The sequence below is a fragment of the Pseudorca crassidens genome, chromosome 14, assembly GCF_039906515.1.
Source record: "Pseudorca crassidens isolate mPseCra1 chromosome 14, mPseCra1.hap1, whole genome shotgun sequence".
In the NCBI taxonomy this organism is placed as follows: Eukaryota; Metazoa; Chordata; class Mammalia; order Artiodactyla; family Delphinidae; genus Pseudorca; species Pseudorca crassidens.
In genome coordinates this window covers 56,510,540-56,526,811 of record NC_090309.1, presented here as the reverse complement: position 1 = coordinate 56,526,811, position 16,272 = coordinate 56,510,540, and the positions used below count along the sequence as shown (strand labels likewise).

Genomic DNA, 16,272 nt, shown 5'->3' with positions numbered 1-16,272 from the left:
ACTCTCAACCACTGCGCCACCAGGGAAGCCCCACTGGCATATTTTAAATATTTACTATGGTGTGTGTTGTTGATGGTTAAGAGAATGGACTCTGGAGCCAGACAGCTTGGTTAGCTTGGTTACAATAGCTCTTCTGCCTACCTTGGACAAGTTACTCAGCCATTCTTTGGCTCAGCGCCCTCATCTATAAAATGAGGACAATAATAATATCTACCTTATAAGGTTGTTGCAAAGATTAAATGAGTTGATTGATATAGGTGTATTAGGCTTCAGTGGCTGCTAATATTAAAGAGCCTATGTAAATGTTAACTTTTATTATTTTAAAGGATTTTGCAAGGGTAAATTTGAGTCGACATAATGTTAGCCATATGCTGACTTTATACACCGATCCCTATGTAAGATACAGTTCTGTTTAATTGGAACTTCGTATTTTTTGTCTTTCCTCAGGGACATCTGTAATTTTTTGTTTACTGCCATTGTGAAAATATGAAAAAATTATTTTTTGTTTTCCTGTAGCTCTGTGTTGCTAGCTAAAATCTGCTTAATACTGCATTTGTACCAAGTCTCTTTCAGAGTGTGCTTATACTACAGTATCTTACACTGAAGAAATGTCTTGCAAGAGGTACCAGAAATATTGGGTTTTTGCTAACATGCCTCGTAATACAGATTTTATATTCCTGTTTAGAGAAGTATCTGTTAATCCTATTTCTGTAAAATTATAAAGTACACCATGAGAATTTTGTTTTCACCTTGTCTCTTACAGAAGTGCAGTTCATTTAAGTAGAATTTGATACTTTTATTTATATCATAGCAGTACTAAATATTTAGTCTTGTTCTAAATTCTTTTCAGAAAGGGGCTTTTCTGTCTGTTAGTGGTATATACATCTCTGTATGAATTTATGATATGCTTTGCCCTAGTTTGATGCTAACTTATAGAGACCATTAGTTACATCTCAGTTTTTATCTTGCATTGAGTGTAGAATTCATGCTTTTTAATAGCAGGATTAACCAGTGGGTTTACTACTTCAGGGAAATGACAGTATATTAAAATGAACAGGATGTATATGCTAGGTGTTAATGGCTCACTCACCATGTCAGTATGAGTGATTGTTTCTTTGATTTGTTTGCAGGGAAAAAATAACCTTTGGGTATCAATATATTGATATTTTTAATGGTTTACATTTTTATAGATTATAGCTTTTGATTGCTAAAGAAGGATTCACTATAAAGGAATTTTCCTAGTTGAAATAACATTCATTAAATGTCATTAAATTTGTTATTTAATTTTTATTACATTTACATGGTTTAAAATGGAAAAGGTACAACATAGTGTATAATGGAGAGTACATCTTTCATTACTGTCTTCCAGCCTCTTGATTTTTCTTTCCCAAAGGTATCAGTTCTTTGTATGCTTCCAGAAAATGAATACATACATTGATGCATGAATATATACAGCTATACATGTGCACACACGTGTATATATTCTTTTTTAAAAAACTGTAGGGTGTTATGATTTATCATTTAGTATGTATCATAATTCATCCCTATTAAATAAAATTATCAGTTCCCAAATGAGTGATACTAAGATTTTTTTGTGTGTTTTACTTCTGCCTACATTATCATTTTGTACACGTAGGAGTGAACCTGTAAGTAAATTTTTAGAATTTGGCTGAAGATTATGTGCAGCTGTAATTTCTGGTAGACTTTATTAAATTGATTTCCACTGAGATTGTACCAGTCTGTTGGTGCCAGCAGTGTATGTTTCTGCATCATCTCGTCAAGAGAATGATTACCAAACCTTTGATAATCTGACACATGAAAAATGTTACCTTAGTGTAGTCTTAATTTTCATTTCTTTTTTGAGTGTTGGGTGCAGTTTAAGATCCATTTGTGGGTTTTTTTGGTCCATTTTTCTATCATGTTGGTCATTTTCTTACTAATTTATGGGACCTTTTTTATATTAGGGAAATGAGCTCATGATATGCAATACGGTTCTTTATTTCTTATTCACGTAGTGTGCTTTTGTTTTACTTTATGCTTCCTTAATTTAGTGTGTTTTCTTTTTTAATTAAAATAAACATTTACACAGTTTAAAGAACCAAATAGTTCTATAAGCTCCTCTTCTTGGAGAAGATTCCCCAGAACCATTTCGAACTCTTGCCGCTGATTCCTTTGGAATTTATCTTCAGATTTCTAAACAACTGTGCTTCTTGATTTTTTTTTAGTTCTAGGAATTATCTATCCCATTATGGAAGGTGAGATTTAATCACTCCATTACCCCAAACACACACACACACACATATACTCCACATACCCTTCTCGCCCCCCCCCCGACCCCCCCCCGTTCTTCCTCATGTTTTCCAGATAGGATTACTTTTTATTTCCTGCACAATTTCTTGTTTTCCTTGGAGTTAATAAGTTTTGTTTGGTGTGCTAATCATTAATTTAACCCCCAGTTTTTCCCCAGTTGAGATCAGTGCCATTCTGATTCTTGAGCTTTTGTATGAAACTTTTTTCTTTCTCTCTGAAAGCATATAGGCTCTGCCTACCTCCAGTGTTCTGAAATTTTTGATAATGTGCCTTTGTAAGTATCTGTTTTCATCCATTGTGCTTGGCACAGAGTGGGCCCTCTCAGTCTTGAAATTGATGCCCTTCAGTTTGGAAATGTTTTTAGATTATTTAAAAAAATTACTTCTCTCTGACAAAGCGAGAGAGAGGCATGGACATATATACACTACCAAACGTAAGGTAGATAGCTAGTGGGAAGCAGCCGCATAGCACAGGGAGATCAGCTGGGTGCTTTGTGACCGCCTGGAGGGGTGGGATAGGGAGGGTGGGAGGGAGGGAGACGCAAGCGGGAAGAGATATGGGAACATATATATATATATATATATACAACTGATTCATTTTGTTGTGAAGCTGAAACTAACATACCATTGTAAAGCAATTATACTCCAATAAAGATGTTAACATGAAAAAAAAAATTACTTCTTCTCTTCAATTTTCTGTGTCTCTTACTCCTGTTATTTGGCTCTTGAACCTCCTGGACTGATCCTCTACTGTTTTACCATGTCTGCCTTGTGCTCTAATTTCTGGGAGTTTCCTTCAATTTTTATCTTCCCAGCTTTCTCTTCTATGATTATGTTTTTACTTTACAGGAGCTCTTTTGTTCCTCTGAATGTTCTGTTTTTCCTTTTAATAACATCCTGTTATTTCATGAATTCAAAATCTTATCTTTCTGAAAGGAGTTTGCTCACTTGCTTCTTTCCTCCCTTCTTTCCTCAAATTTTCTTTTCCTAACCTCATCCCTTTCTCTTCCAAATTGCCCTTTTCTGCTTGTTTTGGCCCCCCTCTCTTCTTCTAGGGAACTTCTTCTATGTTTGTCCATGGACTGTCTGCTTATATTTTAAAGTAGCTGATTGGAAGCTCTGTGCTTGTCCGTGGGATTTGTTGGCTGTGGGTTTCACTGTAGGGTGATTTGGCTGAAATATTTGAGTAACCTCCAATGTTAGCACCTTTTGATCTCCCTTTTGGGCTAGTGAGATTCTGAAGAGTAGAAAAACAAGGGTATACATTTGATTGCCATCATTTTGAAAAATCGAGTGTCTGAAAAAGGTTAGTATGTCAAATAATAAGTACAAACTTTCACTTATGTTTTTTAAGTGTAGCTTCCAGCCCTCATCTCTGCCTGGTATTCTTCAGTTCCCAAAGTCCTGTTTTACGTTCTTCAGAAATAAGCCTTCTCTTTGGGGAGTGAGCGTTGTATTCATTCATTCTGCTACACTGAACGGGAGAGGAGAATTCTGGGGAGTCCAACTACTTCTTCAGTACACTTTCAGTCAGTGCTCCAGTTTGTAGCCCAAGCTTCACTTCCACTTCCAGAGGAGTTTAAGCTAGTTTGCTTTTTTCTTTCCTCGCAGCTGGCTTAGTTTGTAACTTAGCATTCCACTAAGGGTCTTGGTTCTTCTGCTTCCCAGGCTTCACGTGTACTTGTTGCTGTCTCCACTCCCATTAACTTTATCTTTATGGATATAAAAGGTCCCTTATGAAGTGTAGCAGAATTTTAGAAGAGAAACAAATGTTTATGTTCAGTCCTTCATCTTTAACTGGAAGTCCTTTACGTGAGTCATTAAATATTTTAGCTCATTCAGAGATAAGCTTGGATCAGGTAAAGCTAAATGTCTCAGCTTTTTTGTGGCTGTTGTTTTTCATCTGTTTGTGCTATCAGAAAGTTCTTTGAGAATCTGATGAATGTTTCGAACTTCCTCTGAGAAAAAATAATTAAAATAAATACACAGTATTTTGTATACATTTTATTTTTTAGAATTTACATTCTATCAGTTAGGGGTATTCTCTACTGAAATGTTAGTCCCTTTTGTCAAACAGTGCTCAGCAACATGGAGAAGGATTGACTTCCTTTATGTAGAAGGTAAAACTAAGATTCCACCAAAGATAGCCGTGCCAAACCAGTGACTCCTTTAAAAAAAAAGAAAAAGCAAATCCAAATTGGGTAAATAAGAAAAATATAATAACAAGCAAGTATAATTCTGTGAAAAGGTAAATTTCAGCAAGAAGACTGCTTTTGGTTTGAATAAAATGTTGACATTGAAACTTGGTTCCACATGACATGAGCACATTTAGAGTGGTGTAAATGTTAATATTTAATATAAGGCTTATCATAAAACAGTATATAGTTAATTGCCTTGTGTGTGAGAGACGCTACTTCCAAGAGTTCAGAAGGATGATAAATACTTCTGATTGGAGTGTTTTATAAAATTTCATATAAGAGGATGTGCTTGACTTGGAGGTTTTGTTTTATTTTTTTTTAAGTTGGAGTAGAGGATATGGTTGCTATCATTTTGGAAGCTTTGGGGAACAAGCCCACATAACTTTTAACTTTCATTTAGAAATTGAGAAATCTGGTTCAAGTTCCTAAATCCTTTTTTATTCTTTTTTTACATTAATCAGGTATTGCATATGAGATATGAACTTGGCCAGTGGTACTGTTCTATCTATTATGGGTTGTATTTTGGTCTTACAGTGTCATATATAATCTTTTACCTGTTGGTAGCTGGTAATTCACTTACTAATCAGACTCCCAAAACATAGAATTTCAGAACAGTAGATGTTCAGTATTGTTGTGTATAGCTTTTTTTCTAAGAAAACAGATACTTGGTAGAGCAAGGAATCAAACCCAATGTTTAGGCATTCTTTTTCTTGTTTCCTACAGTTCACTGTCTTGAGATTATATGTTTATTGTATGTGTATGTATTTGGGGTACAAGTTGGTACTCTTATTTATTATCAGAAAATATTTAATTTTTTAGGCGCTATGGGTTTCTTGGTTCTTTTGAAGTCTAGATAGATGTGGGTACTCAAATGCATAGTTTTCTAGGATTTCTGTTGCATGAAGGTTTCCCAGATCATTTCAGTAAAATATGGCACTTGGTCCTAATAATCTCTTCTAATAGATACTTTTGTAATTCATATGAGGAAGTTTTCATGGCCAAACCTTATAGGTGATTCTATGAAGGGAAACTGTTAAATGTCATAACTGTTAAAATGACTTTATGAGTATGTGAGAGTAAACTGTTACTTCTTAAAAAAAAAAAAAAAATCCAGGTCCAAGCAGGTAGAGGTCAGTCCTCTCATTCCCAGCTCTTTTTCTTAAGCCAAAATTTTTCTCTCCTTTGGGAGACTCTGTCCCTTTTTACTATTGCCCCTCAGTATTGACTGAGGCAGAGAGCATTCAATTTACCTTCAGTGCCCTCTCTAGAACATGGACATGAGACTTTTCCTACTTAATTTGACATGAGTTAATTGAGATAAGAACTTTTAAACTTTATTAAAGGTAGAGGAACTCCAAGGGGAAATAAACGTAGAGCACAATAGCCAAATACATAATCTAGTCTGTGCCTAGCCTGTGTACAGCTTCATTCATATGGTATAATTCTTGGATTGCCTTCATGTAGTGGACACCATTTAAGCATCCATTATTCCAGATTCCACTCCTGGATGCTGTCCTCCCTGGAAGTCTTCCTTTGAGAGAATGAGGGTCTTCTATAACACAGGAGTGATGAGTTCAGGGATTTTTTTTTTTTTTTTTTTTTTGGCTTGAGTCCTTTCTCTTTTCGGTATGTAAGAAATGTCTATTTTCTTTATGGAATCTACTCCAGTTCTAGGGGGTGTATGGACTAAGGGTAAAGGCCACATAAGAAATTTATCACATTTATTAGGGATGGAAATGTTGCTTTGTTAAACCACTTCTGTCAAACTAATTAAAAAAAATCTTCCAACAATTATTTAGTATTTGTTTTGGCAGGAAGATAAAGAAACAAATTACTATTTTGGGAAATAGGTATACACAGAAGGACCGTTAATTATGCAGAGTAGCATGTGCTAAGTGCTAAGTGGATGGTAAAGAACTGTTAATGAAGTTTAGTAGAGCACCTTGGGGGAAAGGATTTCTGGGAAAGATAGGACCCAAATCTGACATTTCAGGAAGGATGTAACTGTGCAAGGATGGGAGGAAGTTAAGGAAGGGGAGGGCACAATTTTAAAAATAATTCATTGTCTAAATTATGGTAGACGAAATACTCCTGCTTTTTTTTTTTTTTTTTAGTATTTATTTATTTATTTGGCTGTGCTGGGTCTTAGCTGCGGCACGCGGGATCTTCATTGCCGTGTGCGGGATCTTTTAGTCGAGGCATGCGGGATCTAGTTCCCTGGCCAGGGATCGAACCCGAGCGCCCTGCATTGGGAGCACAGAGTCTTAGCCACTGGACCACCAGGGAAGTCCCAACAGTCCTGCTTTTGATTTTAGACTATATTAGAATCAGTTAGTACAAATGTTCAGTACGATAAGTGTTTTTTCCTTCACCTTTATATTTCTAAGTTACTTGTTATTTGAAAAAATGAAGCTATATTCTTTGAGGACCTATTGTTTCCTACTGTGCTGTCAATTTTGTTTATAAATATGTAATATAGGTGGGCTAGATTGTAAGCTGAGGACAGCTTTGAAGTAAGTTGGTCCCTCTTACTTGATTGATGAGAACAAATCAGCCAGTCTGCCAGCAAAGGCAAGGGAACTAGAACTTTAAATTCAAAAGAATTTTTAAAACACAATGCTTCAGATAATTTTTCTTGTTCTTTGTCAGAGTTTATCATCAAAATAAATGATTAGCCAAGTGCACTATGTTTATTGTTTTTAGGAATAGTAGAGAGTTTTATCCAGGGAATCGGGTGTTTTGTAAGTCGAGATTAGCTTTTGTTCTTCTCCAGCAACTATGAATCCACTTCTTTAGATGAAGTTCTATTCCCTAGATATGTTTAGGGGGAAAGGGAGAAAAAAGCCTCTGTTATATGGATCATTTGACTTAAGGAGTAGAGATGACTTTGAGTGAGCTAAAGAGGGGTTTAGAAAACGGGAACCTAATACTCAGTTTTGAAAGTGTTTCATCTGGTGATGAGTAGTGTTAGTATCTTAGTATGTGCTTTTGCATGTATTTGACCTTATTTTGAACATTATAGTAATATTTCAATTTGAGTATTTAAACAGCCCTTTAAGTTTCGTTTAACCTAATTTTGGCTTGTTATGTGTAAAGATTGCCCACCCTCTTCCCTCACCCCTTTCAGAGTTGGTTTGTAAGCAAGCTCAAAGGTATCAGAGTCTTTTAATGTGGAGGCTTATTCCAGAAAAAAAATGTCAACTCCAAATCTACCTATCTAAATTTTAGGGCCTCTAGAATTTTTTTCCCAGATTTGTTCTTCTCAATGAAAAGCAGTTATTATCAGTTTGGTTTGCTACTTGCTTAGGCAAGAAGGGCATGACACATCTTTGAGTTCCCAAATCTGTGATTCTAAGATAAGTAGACAGTGGACATCTCAGTAGGAAATAATGTTATTCTTAGAATTTCAGTGCTTCTGCTTTGCTCCTTGAAATGCTCATGTACACACACACACACACACACACACACAACCATACCAAATTAATTGTGCTCTTACTCTTCTTCTGGTCTTTGTATATGCTGGCTATTTCCTTCTCCCACTTGCACCTTTTAGGTCTCAGCTTAGGCTTCTTCCTTTGGAAAAATTATAACTACATAAGACTTTTTTGATACCTCTTCTTGGCATACCTGTATTTATCCCATTATAGCCCCTGTATCACAGTGTGCCTTCAAAACCTGTGCACTGGTCTTTGTCTTCCACCAGACTATACATTCCTTTAGGGATGGGGGGCATCTTATTCCTAGTACTTAATACAGTGCCTGGCAGGTAGTAGGCAGTCAGAAAATGCTTGAGTGAGTGTCTAATGTACTGTTGTTAAAGTACGTTTAAGGTATTCCTGTGGCAAATACAAGTAGGTATGATTTATTGCTGTATTTTACGTACTGATTCTGAATGAAAAATTTTAGAATCAGCCCAGAATTGAATGCTATATACTATATACACACATGTGAAACCTTTTAAGTGATTATTAAAAATGTGATTACTTAAGGTGATTATAGCAAACTACTTAAATAAAAAAGACAGCCAGTAGTCCCCAGTCTTCCGTGTATAACTCCTTTTAAAATACCATTTCTCAGGTGCTTACTTTATAGTACAATTACTGTGTTCCATTGATTAAGCAAGTAAATAATAACATTATGCTGCTGTGAGTTCAGTAATGTAATTATCTCAAAGAAGGCAATGGAAAAAGACATGTGCAGAGAATATTGCTCATTCAGTCTTTAGACAGTGCTTGCTATGCATATATTCTCTCTCAGTCTTGTAAAACCTCTTAGGCCCGCAGAATTGTATAGACCAAGTGGTCTCTACAGGGAGTATGCAGGACCATCCATCAATTGTCTTTCATCTTGAAAAAGGCAAATTACATTTAATATAGTGATTGACACTGGCTTCCCCACACTGTTAGTATGTCAAATGGGCTGGTGAGAGATCCTAAGGAACGGTAGAATTTTTACTTCCTCACTTGTATTCATTGCTGTATCACATTAAAGTTTACATGTGATTACATTGATTTTCCATGTGATCTAGTTTTTTGTTATTGTTGTTCTTGTTTTGGTTTTGTTTTTTTAATTTGTCTTTGGCTGCATTGGGTCTTTGTTGCTGCGCACAGGCTTTCTCTAGTTGCGGCGAGCTACTCTAGTTGCGATGGAGCTACTCTTTGTTGCGGTGTGCGGGCTTCTCATTGTGGTGGCTTCTCTTGTTGTGGAGCACAGGTTCCAGGGGCGCAGGCTTCAGTAGTTGCAGCATCCGGGCTCAGTAGTTGTGGCTCACGTGTTCTAGAGCGCAGGCTCAGTAGTTGTGGCTCGTGGGCTCTAGAGTGCAGGCTCAGTAGTTGTGGCACACGGGCTTAGCTGCTCCGCAGCATGTGGGATCTTCCCGGACCAGGGCTCGAACCTGTGTCCCCTGCGTTGGCAGGTGGACTCCCAACCACTGAGCCACCAGGAAAGTCCCTCCGTGTGATCTAGTTTTAACTAAACAGTCTTCAAAAAATGAGCAAGTGACTGTAAAAGATTCCTATCAAAACATTACATTGATTTTAATTATAATAGAGCACATACAAGCACACAGTGTAAAAAATGTTAGAACTCCTAATCCCAGTATGGGCTCTTATTATGGGGTAAAACCTATAATATAATCAGATCTCAAATATCAACCTCTCAAAATTTGAGATTGTCAAAGATTATTTGAAATGTGGATCTCTATTTACTGTTGTTGAAACCATAGCTTGCCTAAGTGTATAGTGTGCTTGACGTATGGCTAAATCATAGTATAAAATCATAGCAAATTAGCAAGACATTTTAAAAATTGCATTCGGAGGGTAAAAACTAACCTTTATGAGTTTTCCCCCCCCAGAGGTGTTTGATAGAGCCATATAATATTCAATACAGTAACTACAAAGTTTCACTAAATTTAATTATAAATGTTTACAAGGCCCTTTGAGGTTTCTTGCTGAGTAGTAAAAGACAAAGCATACCACTGGGGAAACACTAGTTTTTCCTGCCTTGGTCAAAATGACTGAAATAATACGTAGAATATGTGGCCCCAAATTAAAATACATTCCTTTGTCATCACATGCCTTTGAAACATGTAGTAATCATTGCCAAGTTGAAGAAACCAGTGTGAGAACTATTACACATGGGAGATTTAAGATTGACTAAAATATAGGTGTTTGTAACATACGTTCCTCTTAGTATTTGCTAAATTTTGTTTCAGTAATAAAGTCTGTTTTTTTGGGGGGAGTGAAGAGTAAAAGCAAAGAGATGCTAGATAGATGTATATTCTCAACAGTAAATGCTTCTTTAATAAAGATAACCTTTTTTGGAAGAAAAATCATAGTCACTTAAGGTGAAAATTGTTCACTGCAACATTCATAGGAAAATTACTGCAGCAAAGAAATTGAACCAGGAGTTCAGAGCTATTAGGGTGTCATCAGTGTAGTTAATTTTATAAAAACAAGACCTTTAACTTTAAGATTCAGTGAGCTATTTACAGTGGTGATGCCAAAATATGCAGACGCTCAAGCCCCCTATATAAAATGGTGTGGTATTTGTATACAACCTATGCACAACCTCCCCATGTACTTTAAATTATCTCTAGATTACCTAATACAATATAAATCCCATGTACAAGTTGCTGGTGCAAGGCAAAGTCAAGTTTTGCTTTTTGGAACTTTCTGGAATTTTTTTTCCCTGAGTATTTTCAGCTTGTGGTTGGTTGAATCTGAGGGTGTGGAACCAGCTGATACTGAGGGCTTACTGTGAATGAAATGAGAAATGACCAAGAAGGTACAGTCTGCCACATAGAGTTTTGATGATTATCTCATAGCAAAGTTTTTTGCTTTTGAAGAGTTAGAGAACTTAAAATAGTAATTGCTAATTCCTATGCAGATATTTTTGGATAAAAGAAAATACACTCTTAATCATGCCATTCAAGATGAAGCTTACTTACTAAGAAAGTAATTGTCTTAAAGAAAGTAGTGTTAGTGAAAGAACGGTTGAGAAACAAATGTTTGGAGATGGTTTGTTTTGTGATTTTTGTTGGGGGAAAAAAGATCTATATAAACTTTAAGCACTTGGGAATTTAGGTATATGTTCTAGGAAAATACATATGTGCACCACGATTGTTCAAAACAGCTCTGTTTTATACTTTAAAAAAATGAGAAATAACTCATATTGATAGTGGAATGGATAAAAATTGTGGTACAAACATACAGTGGCATATAGTGAATGAACTACAGCTCTATACATCAATGTAAATGAAATACAGTGTTGAGCTGGAAAAAAAAAGTACTAGAGTAAAACATACTGTATTTTACATCAGTGTAAGGTGTCAAACATATAAAACTAAACAACCACACATGAATATGGTTAAACTAGAATAAATACTAATTATAAAATTCAGGATAATAGGAGGCTTCAGTGGTCTTGATAATGTTCTATTTCTTAAACTGTATGGTAGTTTTAGTACTCTTTAGCTGTGTGTGTACATTATATAAAATATGTATGATATTTCATGATGTTTAAAGAATTAAATCATTATGGGACAACCGTAACTTTAAAATGAGATCAATATTGAACGTAAAAAAAATTTTACTGATTTGTGAAAGAATGCAGTCGCAGTTACAGCCAACAGGTGTGCTGGTGACCGAAGCTCAGTCAATTAGATACTTAGATACCTGTTTCCCAAACTTTGAATCTTGAGAAAGTGACTTTCAGAAAGAAATTAGACGGAACGTAGAAGATCACTGCAGCAGCAGGCAAGGCTGTTCTTGGCGTAACTTTCACAGTGTTTGGCTGCCCAGCCTCAGGGCTCCTTTGTTTCCTGATGGTTTTCCAAGCTGGCGTTCCAGGCTCCCTTTGATTCTTAGGGTCTCCAATAGCTTTCTATTGAAGACCCCTCCTTCCTTCTCTCTTTATCCCTAAATTAAAAACAAATTTGGAAATAGAAATTTCCAAACTATTTTAAAAACTCTTCTAAATGAGGAACTCTTGTGAATTTTGAGCCCATTTCTTGAAATGTGAAACAGCAGAACCTTAATTCGAAGAACATCAAGATAAGGGAAATGATAACAAATTTTTTTTTTATAATTGGTAGTTGGGATTGAAGAGTGGGTGATAAATACAGTCAACAATTCAGTTTCATTTGCGTTTAGCTATCTTTATAAGGGTGTTTTTTTTTTTCCGGTGAAATAAGCATTAAAAACAAACTAAATTAAAATGTGCTTAGAACTAGGCTTTCAAATCATTTTATCAAAATATCAAACCAATGTGCTAACAAATAAGCATATTCTATTACATTGTTCTCAATACAAAATACAATTTTTTTATCATACTTGAATGAAATTAATTTTTAGGTCTGAGTAAAATCTTGTCCTTCCAAAATTCCTTTTTATAAATATCTGTGTTTGTAATTTATTAGTACAGTATTATATATAACTCATGAAAATTTATAAAATTGCTGTAATTTATAAATATTATATATGGTGGTTCATTGGGTTTTTAGGAATAGGAATATTTAGTTTTATTGTAAAGCTAGGTAATGGTTACAGCTGAAAAAGATATCTCACAAAGATACCTAGATCCAAATGAAAGTCAGTTGATCTAGACTAGTGTGTCTCAAAATGTGATTCTTTAGTCACCAGCAGGCTTTTTTGAAGATCCCATCCGAGATCTACTGGAAAAAAAAAAAATTGAGGGTGTGGGGATAGGGCCATGGAATTTGCATTTTGAGCAAATAATAACAGCAAACATTTTATGGTGTTTACTGTGTCTCAGGAACTGTTCTAAGCACTATATGTTAACTCATTCTTCACTGCAACCCTGTCAGGTGTAGGTACTATTGTTATTATTCCCATTTGACAGAGAAGGAATTTGAGGTACCAGTGACTAGGAAACTCAAGATCACACAGCTAGCAAGTGTTAGGGCCAGGATTGTATGTGGAAAACGTACCAGGCATTCTCATCCCCACTGTTCCAGTCCAAGTCATTTGAAATTGGAAAAGCTTTATTCTAAAGTAATAGTAAAGCTGAGAGGGAGGGTGATGCATAGTGGTACTTTACAGTTCTCTCTGTGGGCTTTAAGTCTTTGTCAGCCAGCACTGAGTAAAAGCTGTCCTAATGTTACTTCATGGATTGTGAAACACGCAATATTAAGTAGTATGTTCTTCAGCACATCATTAAAGTTATATTTGTTTTTATGGGTTAATGGGCTTCAGTCAATCCAAGTAAAGTTTTTTATTTGATGTGCGGTAAAACCTAAGTAAAATCACATGTTTGTAAAACTGAGATTTTATGTTTTAATTAATTTGGGGGGTTGTCTTCAGGATTACTGGGGGGAAAATACTTGATTACAACACTTGCTTTTGGAAGTCTTTCTAAAATATATTAGCATGCTTTTCTACCTTAGTAGATTGAACAAGATGTTGCATCGTTCTGAATATTCTCACTCCTGCGGCTTATATATTGAACCCTAGAGTTATAAATTGAATTAAAAAAAAAAAAACTTAACCAGGTTTTGTTTCTTTCTCCTAGAATGGTGGTTCTCAACTTGCTCTATGGACAAATCACCAGGGAGGCATTTTTAAAAAGATATTGATATCTGGGTCCCATCCCCAGAGACTCTAATGTGCTAGGATTGAGAAACTACTATTCTAAAAGAAGGGTATACGGGGACATTTTCTTGGTTTCTTTTTTGTTGTTGTTCCAGTAAATTTTGATAATACTGAAAAATATACTTGATCAGGAGTTACTAGAAAATAGATAAAATATTGTATATAAATGCTCTATCAAATTTAAACATGTAACACCTACAATTTTTTTTTCCTTTCAGATTCATTACTAAACATGGGTGCATTTTTGGATAAACCCAAAACTGAGAAACATAATGCTCATGGTGCTGGGAATGGTTTACGTTATGGCCTGAGTAGCATGCAAGGATGGAGAGTGGAGATGGAAGATGCACACACAGCTGTCGTAGGTATTCCTCACGGCTTGGAAGACTGGTCGTTTTTTGCAGTTTATGATGGTCACGCTGGATCCAGAGTAGCAAATTACTGCTCAACACACTTATTAGAACACATCACTAATAATGAAGACTTTAGGGCAGCTGGAAAATCAGGATCTGCTCTTGAGCCTTCAGTGGAAAACGTCAAGAATGGTATCAGAACTGGCTTTTTGAAAATTGATGAATACATGCGTAACTTTTCAGATCTCAGAAATGGCATGGACAGGAGCGGTTCAACTGCAGTGGGAGTTATGATTTCACCTAAGCATATTTACTTCATCAACTGTGGTGATTCACGGGCTGTTCTGTATAGGAATGGACAAGTCTGCTTTTCTACCCAAGATCACAAACCTTGCAACCCAAGGGAGAAAGAGCGAATCCAAAATGCAGGAGGCAGCGTAATGATACAGCGTGTTAATGGTTCATTAGCAGTGTCTCGTGCTCTGGGGGACTATGATTACAAGTGTGTTGATGGCAAGGGCCCAACAGAACAACTTGTTTCTCCAGAGCCTGAGGTTTATGAAATTTTAAGAGCAGAAGAGGATGAATTTATCATCTTGGCTTGTGATGGGATCTGGGATGTTATGAGTAATGAGGAGCTCTGTGAATTTGTTAAATCTAGGCTTGAGGTATCTGATGACCTGGAAAATGTGTGCAATTGGGTAGTGGACACTTGTTTGCATAAGGTATGTAAGTCTTTTTTGTTATAATTAAAATGCCCTATTAATTTTGAAAAGACACGGTAAGTAAAATTAAGCAAACTTAGTTTTAAGGCTTTTAATATTTTCATTAGGGAAGACCTATATATTTAAAAATTATTTTCTTCACCAGAAATGAAACCTTTTTTTTTGGTTGTCGTCCTCATTTGTCTTAATCTTCTAATTTGCAAATTAAGTTTAATAAATTTGTGGCATTTGTTGTCATTTAAATAATTTATGGCTTTTTGTTGTGGCAGAGGCATCTATACACATTTGTGACTTTTGATTAAAATTCTCAACATTGGTAGTAGCCGTCTTGTTTTTTTTTTTTTTGCAGCGGGGGGCCGCACTGTGTGGCTTGTGGGATCTCAGTTCCCCGACCAAGAATTGAACCCAGGCCCCAGTAGTGAAAGCCCAGAATCCTAACCACTAGGCCACCAGGGAACTCCTGGCAATAGCTGTCTATGCAGCAGTTTCATAAAAAAACATGTAGAGAGGGTATGATTCTATATTAGATATACAAAAGATCAAGAGCCACATAGTATTGGAAGATACACCAGAAGCCTAGACTAAGTAAAGTTTTGTAATTTAGTTCTGAGCTCACTAGCAGCTAAGACAAAAACTGAAGTAAGAGTTGTATATTTCTTATTCTGTAGTAAAAGAAGCTTTTTCCTAGCATAAAATCTAAAAGGAATTTACATGTGACTGTATATAAATAATATATGACATGGTAGATAATATTTTTAGAGGAGATAATCAGAATTCTTTTCATACAGATGTTTTTATCATTACTGATTAAAAAACCAAAGACTAATATAAAGTGCAATCTTGTTAAGAATTCCTTTGGAACACAAAAGTTTAATTTACATTTGCAATATTTTATGAATCTTAACTTGATACAATAATAGGGAAGAAAATACAGATAATTAGCAGTTTCCTTGGATGTTTTTAAAATGTTCAGTAGTTTCAACTGGGTTTTTGACAGCGTCTACATAGCAGTCAATTAAAATTTTAGTTATCTGGCCAGTGCCTAAAATATATAAGTATTCTGTGACTCTGAAAGGCTATCAAGACAAAACCAACCTTTGGTTATGTGATACAAAGGTTTTGCCTTACTTATTCTGTCTAGATTAGAGCCACTCTATTTCCTCACCATGTAAAATGCTGGGGAAGATACAGGCATAGCCAAAAAGTTTTTCAAAGGATCTCTGAGTCTATGGAAATGCCCAGGTTTTGTTGAAGTATCTACTTCTTTTCCATAGAATGGGAAGAGACAACTTCAAAAAGAGAAAATGTAAGGGCTGGTGTTTCCAGCTTTTTTCTGAAAGGATTTTAATGATGGTATCTCTAGCTCTTCTGTTTTTTGTTTATTTGTTTTTGTATTGTATCCTTTTTGCTTCTCTAGATGAATTAAACACAGAAATATTGATGGTTGTCAGTGCTGGAATAGTACGTGGTTCTAAAGATGTCTATCTCCTTGCACTCTATATGGAGAGCGTCTGACCTGCAGCTTTTTGAGACAAAAGCAAGCATATGTTTTTGCCTAACTAGGAAGTGAAAACAAC

The 16,272-nt window shown here is 35.7% G+C and overlaps 1 protein-coding gene across 3 annotated transcripts in view; it reads left to right on the top strand.

The window, feature by feature from the left end:
* Window positions 1-16,272, top strand: part of PPM1B (protein phosphatase, Mg2+/Mn2+ dependent 1B) — an 80,054-nt gene that overhangs the window by 32,648 nt on the left and 31,134 nt on the right. For 2 of the 3 annotated variants that reach the window (XM_067703108.1, XM_067703107.1), the window contains exon 2: window positions 13,836-14,695. In XM_067703108.1, the coding sequence (XP_067559209.1) occupies window positions 13,850-14,695 (846 nt within the window). In that variant the 5' untranslated portion in view covers window positions 13,836-13,849. The remainder of the gene's footprint in view (window positions 1-13,835; window positions 14,696-16,272) is intronic. The other variant, XM_067703109.1, reaches the window with a different exon arrangement.